Genomic DNA, 18806 nt, shown 5'->3' on the forward strand with positions numbered 1-18806 from the left:
AGCTGATCGGCCCGTGGATCAGGTTTGTTATAACGAGTCACTAACGAGGGAGGATTGGGGACAGGAAAAGCCCCCCGAGTTAATCTGCCCCACCCCCAGCGCATGCTCTGGTGTTACGCTGCCCCTTGCTGGTCCGGGCCCCCCCAGCAGGGATCCAGGCTCAGCCCCAGCAGCAGAGAGACCCCCCAGACCTCCCATCCCTGCTGCCCTGTGGGGGGTGAGTGGCCGGGCGCTGGGACCAGGGGATCCCGATCGGCTCATGGGGGATTCTGGTTTGTGTCCCTCGGCAGGAAAAGGAGCCGCACCGAGACCCAGCAGGTAGGAACCCCGGCCCCTCCCCCTCCGGATCGACCTGCCTGGGTCACAGGGCTCCTGGGTTCTGTCCCAGCTCGGGGAGGGGAGTGGGGTCTTTTGGTTAGAGCAGGGGGGTTAGGGTACAGCATGAAGGAGGATGGGGGGCTCTCTGGGTGTGCTGGAGAATCTCCCTGCGTGTTGGGTGATATGACTTTTACAAGGGGATTTTCTCTCTTTTGGCGCCAGCCCTTTGGGGGCGTTGACGGCCCCTGCTCAGCAAGACCCCATAGACAAAACCACAAAGGGACAGGAGGGGAAAACTGGATATTCAGGGAAATTGTTGTGCCTCCTTTGAAAGAAATAGTAGTTTTCATTCCACCCTCTTTATATATTGAATTAAACGCCTGAAATGTCCTGAGGACACAGGGGCTCAGATCTCTTTTTGTTTTGTGGGTGTCCCTGTCCCGGAGAGTGCGGAGGCTGAAACGGACAAAACTTTCTCTAAGTATCTTGTATATTTCATGGCGGCTATTCTACTTGTCCTTCATTCACCCCGGTCTCCCCTACTAATAGCCACCCGTTGGTGTGGCCCCTGCACCCTTGCAGCTAACACCTCAGGAACTTCTGCTTAATGGCATCTGGCCCCTGGGGCTGTTGGTCCGATTCCTACACTGAAGAGCTATCTTTCCTGAGAGATCCATCCATACTGGACAGATATTAACACTTTCTCCTATTCTGTCAGTATAATCAGGTAATCACAGAATATCCGGGTTGGAAGGGACCTCAGGAGATCATCTAGTCCAAACCCCTGCTCAGAGCAGGACCAATCCCCATTTTTTGCCCCAGATACATTTAGAACATACCTGGAATAAGAGTAGATTTAGATCTGTCAAGGAAGACAAGGAGATTTTGTTTTCACAAGAAGACATTCATGTGGATGTTCCGAGGTTAGCTTTTGAGGGCCATACCGCCACATGGCAATTGCGCGGGCTTGCTTCTTATTGGTCAAGTCTTGTCCGGCGCGCTATGAACAGCGGGAGGACAGTAAGTCAGGGGGCGGGGGGGGGGAAATGCCACCCAAGAAGATACATGTTCATCAGACCCGAAGAGGTATGTTTAAACGTAAAAGTGAGGCAATGAGGGACTGTCAGTCAGAAAGAACAGCACCACGGAAGAAGCTGTAACTCGTCATCCACAGGGCTGACACTTTTACACCTGAGTCATGTGCTGAGCTGCAGCCACCACAAAGAGAGGAGAGAAATGAACCCGCTGAATTGCCCTGTAAAAAAGCGGATCCTCCCCCCACCGTACCCTCAAAAATGCAATTTGAGGCGTTCAAAAAGAAAACCGACTGGCTTCTTTGCTTCGGGCGGCGCACTTGGGTGCGCAGTATGTCATGACGTTTCAGATGTGGAGCTCCATTCTGCAAGAGGGGTCAGCGTCTCTCCAAAGCGGGCCTCTTGTGAAATAGCCTCGTACGGAAAGAATAAAGAGACAGAGCGGCCCTCCCGTCGCAGACAAATAAATGAACATAAGAAATCTGCAGCTCACATGGCGGCTGAAAAAATTCAAGCCAGGGCTAAGAAAGAAACTCTTCTTCCTCTGAGTGCTAAAAGGGAAGAAGCAGCAGCATTTGAAACTACTGCTCGTGTATTCCGAAGAGCCGACTCCATTGCCAAAACGAATCGACCCCTCCGTGGCCACGAGAGCCTCACTGACCTACAGAAAATCAACGGAACGGAAATGGGGCATTTGTTGCATACAGAAGAGTTTATGTAGATATCATCAATCACGTAGCCACTGAAATGAAAAAGAGAATTGCCAACACAATCATCGACCATAAGGGGAAAATGACAGTACTTGTCGACGAATCGGCTACTCTCGCTGGCAAGTCGACTCTCATCATTTTTTTGAAACCCAGCAGAGATGGGATCATGAGGCCTCTTACGTTTCCTCTGGACTTGATCGAGCTGCAAAGCACAAGAGCAGCAGCCATTAAAGGGGAAGTCTTGAAATGCTTGCTGCATTGCGGGTTCCCTAAAGAACTATTATTGGAAGTGAGGGTCAGCTTTTGTGGTGACGGCGCAAATGTGACGTTTGGAGTCAAAGCTGGTGTTGGAGAACTACGGCAAATGGACTTTCCTAATGTGATATTATGGCATTGCCTCAACCACAGACTGGAACCTGCTGTTGATGAAGCTTTAGAAGTCACCGGAGGTACAAATGACTTTAAGGCCTTTCTGGATGCATTATATTCCTTGTACAGTCAATCACCAAAAACCTCTCGTGAACTGAGTGATCATGCCAAGGAATTACACATTGTACTTAAAAAAATCAGCAAAATATTCAATTTAAGGGGGGTGGCGGCAACATGGAGAGCAGTCAATGCAGTGTGGCAAACATACCCTGCTTTGGCAAAACACTTCGAGACGGCCTCACAAGACCTGTCAAGAGTCGGAAGCGAACGTATTAAATTTCAAGGACTGGACTCAAGGCTGTGTTCTGTACATTTCATCAGAAACCTTTCGTTAATGCTGGATGTGCGGACAGAACTGAAGAACTTGTCCGAGATGTTACAAGAACGAGACATGACCATTCCAAAAGCAGACAACCTAATGCAAATATACATCAAGAGAATCGAAAGCCTAAAAACAGACCCAGGAATTCACTCTGAAGAAGCTGTTAGGGGAGGGATAGCTCAGTGGTTTGAGCATTGGCCTGCTAAACCCAGGGTTGGGAGTTCAAACCTTGAGGGGATCATTTAGGGATCTGGGGCAAAAATTGGGAATTGGTCCTGCTTTGAGCAGGGGGTTGGACTAGATGACCTCCTGAGGTCCCTTCCAACCCTGATATTCTATGATTCTAAGCTTGGAAGGCTGAACAATCCATGATGTTCAAAAACAGCAAATTAAACAGCGCTGGAAAAAGCCCCAGAATCAACTCGTCTCAATTCATTCAAGCAGTCACTGACAACATAAGGACAAAACTCTTCACAACTGCCTCAAACAAAGCCGATCAAAGCACACGTGAAGAAAGGGCTTCCAATTATAAGGACTTAATTAACAATTTGTCAATTTTGAATCCTGAAAAATGGCAAGAGAATCCAGAGAATCCCCACTCTGGAGAAAAGGAAATAAGAGCATTGGCTGATCAACTGAGAATCAATCAACAAGAAACACACTTGGGATTTATTGAATTCAAGGCTTCTGGAGGAAAAAACATTCCTGGTAAACTTAAAGAACTCGTCCTTGCAGGGGACACCCTCGCTGCAAGCAACGCTGACTGCCAAAGAGGATTCAGTGCGATGAACAACACCATTACAGTGAAACGGACTGTACTTACCACTCGTCATGTGGCGGACTTGCTATTCATTTCATGGGTGGGACCTCCTTATACTCAGGGGAATCCCAGGCCATATGTGAAATTGTGGTGTGGAAAGGGCAGCCGTGCAGCACGTTCATCTCGAGGCATGGCACGACAACAGGGAGAGCAGCGAGATCAGCTGTATGGCCTAATGTGGGAGTTTCTACAAGGATGCTTTGCTCCATCTAGTCCTTCCCAGGGATGCCCCTTTCTTGCCCCCATTGGCTAGCCAACTCACACCTTCCACGCGCCAGGACTGAGTCAGGGACTGGGGTGGCTTTGCTGTGGGTAGTGCTTCCCCTTGGAGCTGCAGCCCCCACCTGCCGCCCCCTATCGCTGCATGCCCCCCGGACCTTTGTCTCCTCCCCTGCCTCCCAGGTGGCTCCCTCCTGCAACCTGACAGAGGAGCAGTTGCTGAGGCTGGAAGTTTTCCAGTGGACACCACTAAGCAGCAACCCAAAAGCTGGGTGTCCACAGGTGGCCTGGCAGTACCCAGCCAGACCTTGCCTCTTGCAGAAGTTCCTGAGGTGTTAGCTGCAGAAACACTGTCTCCCCTGTACCCCCACCCCTCAAAAGGGCACTGGCGCCCTCCCCACGGGCTGCACGCCTGGAGAATGTGCCTGGCCGCTGCAATGGGTGGCTGCTTGCTTGCACAAGGACAGCGATGCCTACAGTCTGTATGTGTATGAATGTGTCACAAGCCATGCAGCTGCAGCCTGTCGCTGACCAGCAGCGACCCCAGCAACCAGCCCCTGCGGGCTGCTGCCTGCAGAGAGCCAGCAGATGCCGCTGGGCTGGGTCTGCCAAGGAGTAAGTGACCAAGGCAAAAACCACAGCCAGCCAGCCAGCCACTGCGCCATGCCCACAAGTGCCCCGCTTTCCCTAGACGCTCCCTATTTCCTAGCAAGTCAGATATCAAGGTGTCAAAGTTTGACTCAGACTCACAATTTATCAGACCACTCTGTTTTATTAGCAAAGCTGCTCTGCTAATACATTTAGAAGTGAGCCCCCCGAGTGGGGCTTGTGTCTCTTAATTTATACAGTTTTTTGGAGAACAAGTTACAGAGAAGTTACAGACAAAAGAAGAAAAAGATTTTAGTCACCACCCTTCGAGATCCCTGAGACCAGTCACGTATCTTCAATTACCTGCCACCCTTAACAATCTCCTTTAACAGCTTCCAGTTAACTTAACTAATTGCCCTTCACACCTTCCATTCTGATGCCTGCTTCTTAGACGTGCTGGCTCTATCTTAATTGCTTCTCCATTCAAAAGCTAACTGTCCCTATGTGTGCTCCCTCAGATACTTTGTAACATGTTTTGGCATGCCCTCTCATATACAATGTATCCAGCATGTCCCCTTATACAACATTATACTTCCACACACAATAAAGGGCCCGAGGTGCGAACACGCCCCAGCCCCTGCCCCACACTGAACAGCATTAAACATGGGCCTGGGGCGGGGTCCAGCATTAAACATGGGCCTGGGGCAGCCTGCTCAGCCCCACGGCAAACCCCTCAGTGACCCCTGGGACCGGCTGTGACAGACCCAGCAGAGCAGGAACCAGGGAGCCGTGGCAGGCGCCGTGTGCAACGAGGGGTTTGTTCCAGCCCCGGCCCCGTTCGCTGGAGCGAGTCTCTAGCCGCAAAATCCCCCGGGTTTGGGCGTCTCCCCGCTGGCCCTGGAGATGCTAGCGACTGTCCTGGGGGGCAGAGGAGCCGGTGGAGCTGGGCTGGAGACGGCGTCGCCACGGCTGCTGTGAAAGTCCGACCCCGTTTCCTCCCGGGCTGGGGTTTCAGCTGGGGGAGGGGCGATGGCGCCAGGGTCCCTCTCTCTGGCCGCTCTGCTCAGGACATCTCCGCGGAGCAGGGTCTGGGGGCCCCGGGGGGCCCAGGAGACGGGGGGTGGCAGCCAGGAGGGCGAAGCGAGTCTCTTTCTTTAAGGCCCCAAAGGGAGGTGGGCGGTGCAGCCCGTCCCCGCAATATTTTATCCACCAATGAGGCCTTGTTTCTGACACCCCAATTTTGGGTCACAGATTTCTGCTCCCCCATTTCTCCCGTGTCCCAGGCAGGCCCCAGCCCGGCCCGTGGGGTCCGTCCAGCGGCCAGTCGCGTTGGACGAATCCCGTCTTTGTGTCTCGCCGACTTTCCCCCCAACGTTCATTCATCCAGGTTCTCCTGACACTGCCAGAACTTCTCACTCGCCTTCGTCGGCTGAACCCACCACGGGGGGACATTGGGAGGCTCCAGTATCACAGCCCCCCCTGGGGTGGGGAGATTTGGGGGGCAGGGGAAAAGGAAGCTCTGGGGGTTTGTACAATAGAAATACAGGGCGGGGGAGGTCTAGGGAGAAAGGGGGAGAAAAAAGGGGCTGGGGGACCCCGCTGCAGAGAGAGGAGGGGGACGGACACCTGGGGGGCAGTACGTGCCGTTATTCCAGTGCCAGGGTCAGACACAACGTCCCCCTCCCCACTGACAGCCCCAGGCAGAGACCGGCCTGGCTGGGCCAGCGACTGGGACCCCGACGCCCTCCAGGAGCTGCTCCATGGGGAGCCCGATGCGCCCAGCGCTGGGGCAGCTCCTCTAGCTGGTGCCGCAGGGGCTGGTGCTCGCAGGGCCAAAAGTCCGGGGTTCAATCCTGGGGGGCAGCAGTCAGGTGGGGAGCAGTTTGCGGGGGACTCTTGAGCCAGGGTGTTTGGGGGCAGGGGGTTTGTGCCGGTGTCTCAGCCTGCCAAGGGGGAGCAGCTCGTCCCCCGGGGAGATTCTCTTCTCCGCACGGCCGGATCCGGGCTCCTGGGGGCACAGAGCGACAGCAGGTTAGAGGGGCCCCATGTCACCCTGGGCCCAGCCCCTGGGGGGAGCAAGGGGCACAGAACAGGAGGTCACCTCACCTAGGGCGCCCCCCTTGGGCGGCTGTAATAGGCCTCAGCCAGGATCAGCCCCAGGATGAGCAGGACCACGGCGCCCAGCCCCAGGCGGGTGATGTTGGCGTGGGTGAAATCCAGGCCCCCCGGGGGGGCTTCTGCAGGGGGAAGGGGAGAGTCACTCAGAGGCTCAGATGGGGAGATCAGCAGCTGGCGCTGCCCCAGGAGCAGAGCCCCCAACTCCCCTGTCTGGCAGGTCCAGCCCAGCCCCCCTCTGGGGGGTCTCCCAGGGGCCGCAGCTCTGGGGCCTCCCTGGGGCCGGACCCCACAGGGGAGGCCGTCCTGCTGCTCCGGGGGGCCTGAGCCTCAGCTTCTCCAGTGAAGGGGGCACCCCCCACCTGGCACCCCTGTAGTGCCCCTCTGTCCACCCCCACAGGTACCTCTGTCCAGGCCTGTCTGCTGTGCAGTGAGCCCATCCCCGGGGTATCTCGGCTGCTGACACACACAGCCAGCCAGTGCATGTGGGGGGAGGCTGGGACGTCACCCGCTGCCCCCCATGTCCCGGCAGTGCCCAGGGCCCAGACAGATGCAGCAGAACATTTATTGGGGGGCAGGTCAGGGATCCCCTGAGAACCCAGTGGGGGGAGGGCAAGGAGAGGGAATTCTGGGTAATGGTCACCCCTATTGCCAGGGGGACGTCATAGGGCCTAGGGAAGGGGGTTATAGCCCCAGCCCCCCTGCTCTCAGCAGAGCCCAGCACCCCAGACTCTGCCCCGCCCCTGGGATCCCCCACAGCTTCCTGGCAGCTACCTGCAGGGCAGGAGGCTTTGCGGGAGCTGGGGGCCTGGCAGTGGGGGAGGGGCAGTGGGGGCTGTCTCTCCATCCCCCTCATGTCAATGAGCACCTCCCTGTGGTGTCTGGGCCCCACCCACCCAGATTCACTGCCCCAGCCCCAGCCCCTGGGCACCACAAGCCTGTTTCCAGGGCTGGTTTGATGGTGATTCCCCCCAGCCCCGGGACCTGGCCCCACACTGTCTGGGTGGGTGGGAGCCGACTCCACTCCTGGCTGGGTCGGGTCGGTTCCCCCTGCGGGACTAGAACCAGCATCCGTCGGGGTAGGGGTAGGGGATGAAACAGCAACTTAGGGATCACCCCACCCCCGACTCAGCCTCAGTCATCACTGTCAGTCCCGGCACGGGGAGGGGGATTTTAGTGGCTGGAGAGTGGGGACCCCCCCCCCCTTCCCTCGCTGTATCAAACCGGCGGGCTCTAATTCCAACAGCCCAGACTTGCTCGGAGATCATCCGTGGGGGCTGGGAACCACACGGGATTCATCATTTCGGGTCCCATCAACCCGTCTTTCCCAAGGACCCATATTCCCACCAACCCATGGCCGTCCATCCCCATGGATCTGTCCATCACCCTCTATATAGAAGAATTGAACCCATCAGTTCTGTCTGCAGGGACCAACCCCCTCCAAACAGCCCGACTGGCCCCGTGGGCATCGGAGCAGGGAGCCCTGTTCCCTGGGGGGTGAATTGTTCCATTTCTCCCACTCACCTTCTCCCTCCGGCTCCGTCATGGGGGGATCCGGCTGCTGGGGCCCAGCTGGGTCGGTTCCCTCTGTGGGATGAGAACAAGCATCTGCTGGGATGAGGGGGATGGAACCGAGAACCCAGGCCCGGGGGCGGGGGGGGAAGCCCCAGAAACAGGGACACAGCTCCGCCCATGACCTGGCTTTTGTTACGGCTTTAATTGTCCAGGTGGATAGGGAGCAAATTCAGCGCTGGGGCCAGTGCTGGCTGGGCAGCCCCAGGGCCCCCCACTCCTCTGTGCATCCCCAGAGCAGGGGCAGTCGACCCTGGGAAAGGCTCCCCCGCTTTGCAGCTCCCCCTGGGGGCAGGGATCCCCCCCTCCCTCAGCCCTGAACCTCCAGCAGCTGCTGCTCTCCCCTGGCTGGGAAACCCCCACAGTGGGTCCCAGGGCTCAGGGCAGAACCTGGCTCTGAGCCTCCCATCCACACAGAGACCCCCACAGAGGCTGGCTGGGTGCGGTGCTGGGAGCAGGGACGCCGAGCTAGGCCCCTCACCTGCTACCACCAGCTCCACGGGGTCACTGGGATGCGACCAGACGGGTAGGTCTGATTTGGAGTAATAATAGCAGTGGTAGTTCCCCCCATGTCTCCGGCTCACGTTGCGAATGGGAAACTCAGCCACATTCCCGGCCGGCTCCGTGTCCTGCAGCGCAGTTCGGTTTCCAACTTTGTGCAGAAGGAACCTCATGTTCTGGTGCGAACCCTGACACCGGACGGTCACGGCTCCCCCCAGGGCGACCCCCCCAATGGGGCGCAGGGAGATGGAGGGTTTGGGGTATCTGAGCTCTGCAATGAGAGGGAGACAGGCCATGAGACAGATCCCGGTACAGTCACTGCGCCCCGTCCTTGCCACACGGTCCCAGAGACAGGGCCCCTGGGAAAAAGCCAAGCCAAAGGAATCTCTCTGAGATCCCAGAGATTCCTGGTAGCTATGCCCAAAACTGCCTACAATCCAAAGCACCCCTCTGTACCCCAGTCTGGGAGCCAGGACTCCTGGGTTCTATCCCCAGCCCCAGTGGGGTCTAGTGTTTTGATCGGGAGGGGGCTGGGAGTCAGAGGTGCTGAATGTGGCACAGACAAAGACAAAAGGTGAAGAAGGTTAATTATCCCCCATTCTTACAAGTGGAAATGGAGTCACAGGCAGGTTCAGTGACACCCCAAGGTCACCTGGGGGCAGGGATTCCCCCTCCCTCATCCCCCTAGCTTCAGTGGCTGTGGAACCCCCCAGTGACTCTGTCCCTGCTCCCCGGCCAGGCATCCCCTCTGCTGGGCTCAGGGTAGAGCCTGGCTCTGAGGGTCTCATTGGCCCAGAGACCCCCTGTGGGTCTGGCTGGGTGTGGGTCTGGGAGTGGGGATGCCAAGCCAGATCTCTCACCTGCTACAACAATCTGCACGTAATCACTGGGAGCCGACCAGTTGGGCGGCCCCGATCTGGAGCGAGATCGGCAGCTGTAGACCCCTGAGTCTTCCCACCTGGCACTGGGGATGGTGAATTCATCCCCGTCCCCAGCAGCATCCAGCTCCCGGATTTGGACTCCATCTTTACACAGCAATAACCTCCTGGCCTTGCACCGACACTGACAGCGGATGGTGACAGCTCCCCCCAGGCTGATCACCCCGCTGGGGCTGATGGAGATGGAGGGTCCGGGCGCAGGGAGCTCTGCGTTCACACACAAACAGGAGTGAGATGGGGAGACACAAACCCCGCCCTGTGTGTCTATAACCTTCCCTTAGCGCCCAGCCCCAGGGACAGCGCCAGGGCTAACAGACACCTCACTGCAGCCACTGTCTGTTATTCCTGGTGCAATTCTGTGCATCTGTGGACATGCTAGGGTTGCCAATTTTGGTTGGCTGTGTTCCTGGAGATTTCATCACATGACTTAATCTTTAATTAAAGGTTAAGCTTTAATTCCAGCAAACTCCAGGCCAATCCTGGAGGGCTGGCAACCCTAGGATCCGCAGAATTCATCCATCCCCGCATAATTTTGTTTTTTCCCCGCAGAAAATACAGTCTGCCCCAGACGTGCTGCAGTTCCGCCTTTGCCCACCAGAGGCCGCTGTGTCGCCAGAGCTGCCGGCAGCATGAAGACAGCCCGCTGTTCTGGCGCCACAGCGGCCCCTGGTGGGCCGAGGCGGAACTGCAGCACTTCTGGGGCAGAATGTATTTTCTGTGGGGAAAAATATTCTCTGCCTGCCCAGGGCTGCAGAACCCCCCAGGAGGAGAAGTTCATCACAGCACCTGCCCGCAGAGCCAGGTTAGGGTAGAGAGGGGCACCCAGGGCTGCTGGGGGGGTCACGGACTGGGGCTCAGGAGCTAGTGGGGTGACAGCGTTGAGTCTGGGGATGGGGGGGGGGCTGCAGGGACACATGGGGACGGGGGTTGCGGGGACAGGGGCTGATGTGCCTGACTGAATGGGAGAGGCTTGAGGCCAGCCAGGGTCTGCATGGGGGAGGCTTCCCAGCTCCCTAACAATCCCCACCCCCCAAAAAACCCAAACCTTCTCCCACCTACACCCAACACCTTCCAGGTTCACTCCCAGGCTCCTTCCCTCTCCCTCAGCTCCGCCGTTACCCCTGACTCCCCCAGGCCTTTGCACAGCTTCTGACAGGTGCAGGAAATACAGTTCTGTCGTGTGATTTAAATGAATAACTCAAAGTTCTGTGTTAATGTGCCTAGTGAGGACACTGTTTGTCAAAAACAATTACCAGAATCCTTTTTTTTTGGTCTGTGTTGTTACAGACACACTCGCAGACAGCTATTTTGAAATAACTGACCAAAATAATTGAAACTGGCAGGATTATATTGTGTTATTTTGACAAATCAAATATGCAGCATTTCGGTGGATTTTCAAATATTGTGTGCAGAATTTTTAATTTTTTGGTGCAGAATTCCACCAGGAGTGTACAGTTGTCCAGGCTGGTGGGAAGTGAATTCAGTACTGGGGACGGTGCTGGCTGGACATCCCCTGGGCCCCGACTTGTCTGTGCATCCCCAGAGCATGGCCAGCCCGGGGGAGCATCCCCCTGGGAAAGGCCCCCTGCTCTGCAGCTTCCCCTGGGGGCAGGGATCCCCCCTCCCTCAGACCCAAATCTCCAGTGGCTGCTGCTCTCCCCGGGCTGGGGAAACCCCCAGTGACTCTGTCCCCACTCCCCGGCCAGGCCTCTGCTGGGCCCAATGCAGAGACAGGCTCTGAGCATCTCACCAGGGCAAGACTCCCTGAGGGTCTGGCTGGGTGTGGGGCTGGGAGCGGGGATGCTGAGCCAGGCCCCTCACCTGCTACCACCAGCTCCACGGGGTCGCTGGGCTCCGACCAGACGGGTGGGTCTGATTTGGTGCTATATCGGCAGCTGTAGGTCCCTGTGTCTCTCCGGCTCATGTTGCGAATGGAAAACTCAGCCATGTCCCCAGCCGGCTCCACGCCCTGTAGCGTGTTCGGGTTTCCAACTTTGTACAAAAGGAACCTCACGTTCTGGTGCCGACCCCGACACTGGATGGTCACGGCTCCCCCCAGGGCGACCCCCACACTGGGGCGCAGGGAGATGGTGGGTTTGGGGTAGTAGGTCTCTGCAGTGAGAAGGAGACAGGCCGTGAGACAGACCCCGGCCCAGTCACTGCACCCCGTCCTCCCTGCATGGTCCCAGAGACGGGGCCCCTGGGGGAAAACCCAGCCAGAGGAACCTCTCCAAGATCCCAGAGATTCCTGGGAGCTACGCCCGAAACTTCCCTAGGATCTAAACCCAGAGCACCCCTCTGTACCCGTCTATCTACTTAATGGGCCCCCCACCCCAGTGTCCCCCCTCCCCATCCCCAACCCTCCCATGGGCCCATCCAGCCAGTATCTCCCCCAGGATGAGTACACAGCAGTCACCAGTAGCTGCTGCATCTCTGGGTCCTCAGCCAGGTGTCCCATCTGCTGGGCCCAGGGCTCAGGGCGAAGCCTGGCTCTGAACGTCCCATCACGGTGGACACTCACCGAGGGTCTGACTGGGTGTGGGGCTGGGAGCAGGGTCGCCGAGCCGGGCCCCTCACCTGCAACAATGATCCGCACGATGTCACTGGCATACGACCAGTTGGGCGGCTCCCACATGGCATGGGATCGGCAGCTGTAAGCCCCTGCGTCTTCCCACCTGGCGCTGGGGATGGTGAATTCGTCCCCATCGGCAGACAGGTCCCAGATTTCGATTCCATCTTTATCCAGAAATAACCTCCTGCCCCAACACCAACACTGACAGCGGATGGTGACGGCTGCCCCCGGGGCGATCACCCCGCTGGGGCAGACGGAGATGGAAGGGCTGGACCAAAGGAATGCTGCGTTCACACACGAAGAGGAGTGAGATGGGGAGACACAAACCCCTCCCCGTGTGTCTGTAACCTGCCCTTCGCGCCAGCCCCAGGGACAGCACCAGGGGTAACAGAGACCTCACTGCATCCACAGGGAACCTGTGGGCTGGGTTCTGATCTCAGCCCCCTGCTGTCAATCCGGAGTCACCCCTGACTGCATTCGGGACAGTCCCCATGGGGTTAATACCCGGAGTGAGTTTTGGGGTGAAGGTTCAGGGCTCAGATCCTCTTTATCGCTCCCCCACTCCCTCCCCAACTCCCATACTTAACACTAAAGTTTCCCCAGCCCCACAGATACTCACGTCCCGATATCCCGATCTGCCCGGCCAGCCAGCAGCCTGGAGAGGAGACAGGTCATTAGGGACCAGATCCCAGAGCACCTGGATCCTACACCCTGGTCTCAGATGCCCCTCCCGCACCATGGACACATGACCTGGTCTCAGGTCTCCCCCCTCATGGGAACACGCCCTGGTCTCAGACCCCCACCCCCATGGGCACACACCCTGGTCTCAGATCCCCCCCATGGACACACACCCTGGTCTCAGATTCCCCCGCCCCCATGGAGACACGCCCTGGTCTCAGACACCTCCCGCAATGGGCACGTGCTCTGGTCTCACATTCCCCCATGTGGACATGCCCCTGGTCTCAGATCCCTGCCATGGGTGCAGGCCCTGGTCTCAGACCCCCCAACCCATGGGCACATGCCCTTGTCTCAGATCCCCTCCCCCCGACGCCCTGGTCTCAGATCCTACCCCCCATGGACACATGCCCTGGACTCAGATCCCACCCCCCTGGAGACACGCCCTGGTCTCAGATCCCCCCGCCCCAATGGGCATATGCCCTGGTCTCAGATTCCCCCCATGGACAAACGCCCTGGTCTCAGACCCCCCACCCCATGGGCATATGCCCTGGTCTCAGATCCCCCCCATGGACACACACCCTGGCTGTCTCCGATACTCACCAAGAAGGAGGACGGTGAGAGCAGATGCCATGACAGGGGCAGGGAGGGGCCCCTCAGCACTGCCACCAACACCCCAGTGCCCAGCTCCACCGAGCCCCAAGTGAAGAACTCTACAGGAAGCCGGGGATGGCTCATCTCTTCCTGCATCCCTCCCACGTTGTCTCTAATCTGCCAGCTAAATCTACTGGAGCCAAAATAAGCAGCGGTCCCTGCAACGCCCAGGAAATCCTGGGGCTGTCAGCCTGGTCAAGTGTCATGTAATTCACAGCTTGTCCTTGTCTCTGTGGGGAGTGGGGACAGGTGACACTCAATGTACCCTGCAGCCTTGGGGAAGGTGCACTGGGCTGGGATCCAGGAGACCACGGGGTCTGGTCGTCAATCTTCCACCGCAGATCCCTCCCGTCCCCCATTATTACATTCTGGGTTCAAGCAGCTGGAGACCCATGTCGGTAAAATTAATACGTGGTCATGCAATTAAAGGCTGGCGTCATAATGCATGTGCTCGAGGGGGCAGAGTTAAGGGTGTTCACGAAACCGTAACTGGCATTTCCTGGTGCTCGAGGGTCTGACTCTGAAGCCTTCCCTCTCAGTCTGCCAACCTGCCCACGTGAGACACGAGCCATGGCACCATGTGAGGCTCGTGCATTGAGAGAGTCTCTTCCCTGCATGGCCAGATCCAGGATCCTGGGGGTGCAGAGAGATGGCGGGTTAGGGGGGCTTGCGTCACCCTGGGCCCAGCCCCTGGGGGGGAGCAAGGAGCACAGAAGGGGGGGTCACCTCCCCTAGGGCGCCCCCCTCGGGCGGCTGTGATAGGCCTCGAACAGGATCAGCCCCAGGACAAGCAGGACCACGGCGCTCAGCGCCAGAGGGGTGTTGCTGGCATGGGTGAAATCCGGGCGCCCCGGGGGGGCTGCTGCAGGGGGAGGGGGAGAGTCAATCTGCGGCTCGGACGGGGAGATCAGCAGCTGGCTCTGCCCTGGGAGTGGAGTCCCCAATCCCCCCCCATGCGGCAGGTCCAGCCCAGCCCCCTCTGGGGGTCTCCCAGGTGCCGTGGCTCTGGGGCCTCCCCGGGGCTGGACCCCTCAGGGGATGCTGCGTCCTGCTGCCCTGGGGGGCTGAGCCTCAGTTTCACCAGTGAAGGGGGGACCCGGGTGGGTGAACTGCCCCCCTGAGCCACGCAGCAGCCCTGTGGGACCCCCCGTACACTCCCACAGGTATTTCTTCCCCGGCCTGTCTGCTGCGCAGTGAGCCCATCCCCGGGGTGTGTTGGCTCCTGCCAAGCCCAGCCAGGCAGTGCGCGCGTGGGGAGGGTGGGACGTCACCCGCTGCCCCCCACATCCCATCAGTGCCCACACAACGCACCGTCAACCTGTGGAACTCCTTGCCAGAGGATGTTGTGAAGGCCAAGACCATAACAGGGTTCAAAAGAAAACTTGATAAGTTCATGGAGGATGGGTCCATCAATGGCTATTAGCCAGGATGGGCAGGGATGGTGTCCCTGGCCTCTGTTTGCCCGATGCTGGGAATGAGCGACAGGGGATGGCTCATTTGATGATAACCTGTTCTGTTCATTCCCTCTGGGACACCTGGCATTGGCCACTGTGGGGAGACAGGATACTGGGCTACACGGACCTTTGGTCTGACCCAGTCTGGCCGTTCTTATGTTCTTCTGATCTGTCAGATCTCCTGTCTAACCCAGACCATAGCTCTGTCCTGAATGAATCCCCCTCTGAACCCCAGTAGATCTTCAGGAAAACAGCCAACCTTGATTTAACAAGTGCCAGGGATGGGGAATTGACCATGCGCTTTGGTACCTGGATCCAGTGGTTAATTCGCCTCCCAGTTAGAAATTGACCCCTTATTTCCAGTCTGAATGGGTCTAGCTTCAACTTCCAGCTGTTGGATGCAGTTAGACTCTCGAGGCATTGCCTTGCTAGCTACAGCAGGGAAAATTCTTGCCCGTATCCTCTTAAACCGATTACTTCCCTTGCTGAGGAAATATTGCCAGAATCTCAGTGTGGTTTTAGACCATCCTGCGGGACAAAGGACATGATCTTCATTGTCCGCCAAATCCAGGAAAAATCTCGGGAAGGGAAACCGCACCTGCCCGTGGCTTTCATGGATTTGACAAAGGCCTTTGACTTTGTCAATCGCGAAGCCCTGTGGAAGGTTCTGGCCAGATTTGGCTGCCCTCCAATATTTATTAAGGTCCTAAGGCTTCTCCATGAGCAGATGCCTGCCATGGTTCTCTGTAATGGCCTTTCGTCATCAAAACTGGGGTCAAGAAGGATGTGTTGTTGCCCCAACCCTGTTTTCCATCTACTTAGCAGTAGATGGTCCTCGTTAAAGATCACCCACCCCCTCAATGGAGAAGACATTCAATACGGAATGGATGGGCGGCTCTTTAATTGACGTCTCCGCTCAAAGTCTAAAATCTTCACGGCGTCCATGACTGATCTTCAGGACGCTGATGATTGTGTCATCCTGGCGCGTGCTGAGAATGACCTTCAGCCCACACTGGATTTTCTCGCACAAGCCTACGACTCTCCCTCACGACTGAGAAGACCAAAGTGCTCCAGCAAACCTGCTTCAGGCCTGGCACGTGACCCACCCCAAATCGCCATCGAGGGTCAGACTCTGGAGACAGTCAAGCACTTTTGCTACCTCGGTCGCCCACTTTCTCAACACGCAAAAGATCAACCGTGAGATCCAGCCCCGGATCCAGCAGGCGAGCGCTTCCTTTGGGAAATTGCTCCGGCGTGTTTTCACGGACCGTGACCTGCAGCAGGACGCCAAGATCCAGGTCTAGAAGGCACTTGTTCTTCTTATGCTCCTCTACGGAGGTGAAACCTGGATGACCTATTGACAGCACCTCCAGAGTTTGGAGGGGTACCAGCAACGATGCGTCTGGAAGATCCTTCGCAGCAAGTGGCAAGATCGCCACACTAAAGCCAACGTCACCAGCACTGAAGCACTGATCCTCATGCGCCAACTCCGCTGGGCTGGACATTGTGTGCAGATGCCAGACTCTTGCCTCTCAAAACAAGTCTGTCACGGAGTCCCCGGGCGATGCTCTGGAACTGCTCCCCACGAAGCCAGGCAGGACTCTGGGGAGTCTCCTTTCTCTGAGCAGCCTGTCTGCAGGACACACAGCTCACCCGGCTTCCACCTTCCTGGGTCTGACCTCGGAGCAGTCAGCCTCCTCTGCCCCTCCGTGCGCTTCCCACAGTGAGTCCGCTCAGGCGGGGTTCCTGGGGAGGCCAGAAGGTCCTGCCCCCCAACTCCGCAGTCAGACGTGACTCTCAGCCGGCCAGTGAAACTGAGGTTTATTAGACGACAGGAACATGGTCTAACACAGAGCTTGCAGGTGCAGAGAACAGGACCCCTCAGCTGGGTCCATTCTGGGGGGCAGTGAGCCAGACAACCACGTCTGCCCTTCACTCCATGTCCCCAGCCAGCCCCAAACTGAAACTCCCTCCAGGCCCTCCTCCTCTGGGCTTTGTCCCTTTCCCGGGCCAGGAGGGCACCTGAGTCCTTTGTTCTCCAGCCCTTTAGCTCTCACCTGGCGGGGGGAAGGGCCCAGGCCATCAGTTGCCAGGAAACAGGGTGTCGGCCATTCTCTGTGTCCAGACCCCTGCACACACCTGCCCTCTAGGGCTCTGCAATGATCATACACCCTTACCCCACCCCCTAGATACTTAAGAACTGCCTAGGGGAAACTGAGGCACCCCCACACTATTCAGAGGAAACATTAAGAACAGTCCCACTTCGTCACAAAGTCCTCTACTCCCAGCTCACCCATGGTCAGAGATCCTGGGGTGGTCAGAGGAAACACTACAAAGACACACTGAAAGTGTATCTCAAGAAAACGGATGTGGACATCACAGGCTGGGAGAAGCAAGCCACCAACTGCCCCCAGTAGCACCGCATCCTCCATCAGGCAGTGGCCTGCTTTGTGGAGAAGTGCCTTGCCCTCGACGCTGAAAAGAGAGAGTGGAGGAAGGGAAAAGAAAGAACTTTCTCCCAGCCGGCCCGCCAAGAAATGTCTGTACCTGCCGTGGGTGGATTTACGGTTCCAGGACCGGACTCCTGAGTGGTCTCAGGACCCATGTGTAAATCCATAGAGAGCTCATTCTCGCATTGCCGCTCAATCAATCAGGGACGTATTTATTTATTTTTCCTAAAGTTAATCAAGTATTTTAGGAAAAGTGTGAGAGCGGCCACTAGCGAGAGTTGGTGCACTCTGAGGCCACCCAAACATGTGTTGGGAGAGCCCCTGATTTAGAGCCTGGTTTCGGGGGGGGGAGGGGGGGCGGAGATTCGGAGAAAAGCGAAGTGACCTTAAATTTCAGCTTGGCTTGATTTGCAGCAGAACTGATGGGAAACCTACCTCAGCTGAGGTGAAATCTGCCCCAGCTCAGTGTGAGCAGATGCACTTTTGTCATGGGAAGTGGGGTCTAGTGGTTAGAGCAGGGGGGATGGGGACTAGGACTCCTGGGTTCTATCCCTGGCTATGGGAGGGGAGTGGGCTCTAGTGGTTAGAGCAGGGGAACTGGGAGCCAGGACTCCTGGGTTTTATCACTGCACCCAGCCCGTCAGACCTTTTAATCCAACCCTCAAGCTCCTGCCGGGGAGTGGGGTTGGGGGGTTGCCCCACTCTGTGTGTGTCGTGGCTCTGCGTGGCTCCCAGAAGCAGCAGCATGTCCCTCCTCCAGCTCCTACTCGAAGGGGCAGCCAGGGGGCTCCACCTGATGCCCCCACCCCAAATGCTGCCCCTGTAGCTCCCATTGGCCGGGAACCGTGGCCAATGGGAGCTGCAGGGCCGGCATCTGCAGACGTGGCAGCATGCAGAGTCACCTGGTCGTGCCTCTGCTCAGGAGCCGGAGAGGGGACATGCCACTGCTTCCAGGAGCTGCTTGAGGTAAGCGCCGCCCGGAGACTGCTTCCCTGAGCCTTCCCCTGCACCCCAAACCCCTGCCCCAGCCCTGGTCCTCCTCACACCCTCCAAACCCCTTGATTCCAGTGCAGAGCACCCTCCTGCATCCCAAACACCTCATTCCCAACCCCACCCCACAGCCCACATCCCCAGCTGGAGCCCTCACCCCCCTGCACCCTAACCTCCTGCCCCAGGCTGGAGCCCCCTCCCACACACTGAATTCCTCATTTCTGGCCCCACCCCAGAGCCCGCACCCCCAGCTGGAGCCCTCATCCCATCCTGCACCCCAACCCCCAATTTTGTGAGCATTCATGGCCCGCTATACAGTTGCCATACCCAGATGTGGCCCTCAGGCCAAAAAGGTTGTCCACCCCGGCCTAGTGGGTTAGGGGCGGGGGAGGGGGGGACAATGGTGCTGGGGTTCAGGGGGACAAATTAAAACCTGACCCAAGCA

General features: G+C 57.6%; 1 protein-coding gene and 1 pseudogene across 1 annotated transcript; one reads left to right on the plus strand and one right to left on the minus strand.

Annotated features, from left to right (window-relative positions):
- The first annotated feature begins 1268 nt into the window (after positions 1 to 1268).
- LOC141976431 (E3 SUMO-protein ligase KIAA1586-like) lies at positions 1269 to 3886 on the plus strand (annotated as a pseudogene).
- A 2424-nt stretch (positions 3887 to 6310) lies between these two features.
- On the minus strand, positions 6311 to 17086 carry LOC141976392 (leukocyte immunoglobulin-like receptor subfamily A member 2). Its single transcript, XM_074937378.1, has 10 exons — positions 14779 to 17086; positions 13417 to 14100; positions 12758 to 12793; positions 12144 to 12422; positions 11388 to 11678; positions 9489 to 9773; positions 8609 to 8899; positions 8080 to 8142; positions 6547 to 6677; positions 6311 to 6448 (listed from the first exon to the last, which is right to left on the minus strand). The coding sequence occupies exons 2-9, from the start codon at positions 13445 to 13447 to the stop codon at positions 6547 to 6549; spliced, it is 1407 nt and encodes a 468-aa protein (XP_074793479.1). The 5' UTR covers positions 13448 to 14100; positions 14779 to 17086; the 3' UTR covers positions 6311 to 6448.
- Between the last annotated feature and the right edge of the window lie 1720 nt (positions 17087 to 18806).

This window comes from Natator depressus, chromosome 23, assembly GCF_965152275.1.
Source record: "Natator depressus isolate rNatDep1 chromosome 23, rNatDep2.hap1, whole genome shotgun sequence".
Taxonomy (NCBI): domain Eukaryota; kingdom Metazoa; phylum Chordata; order Testudines; family Cheloniidae; genus Natator; species Natator depressus.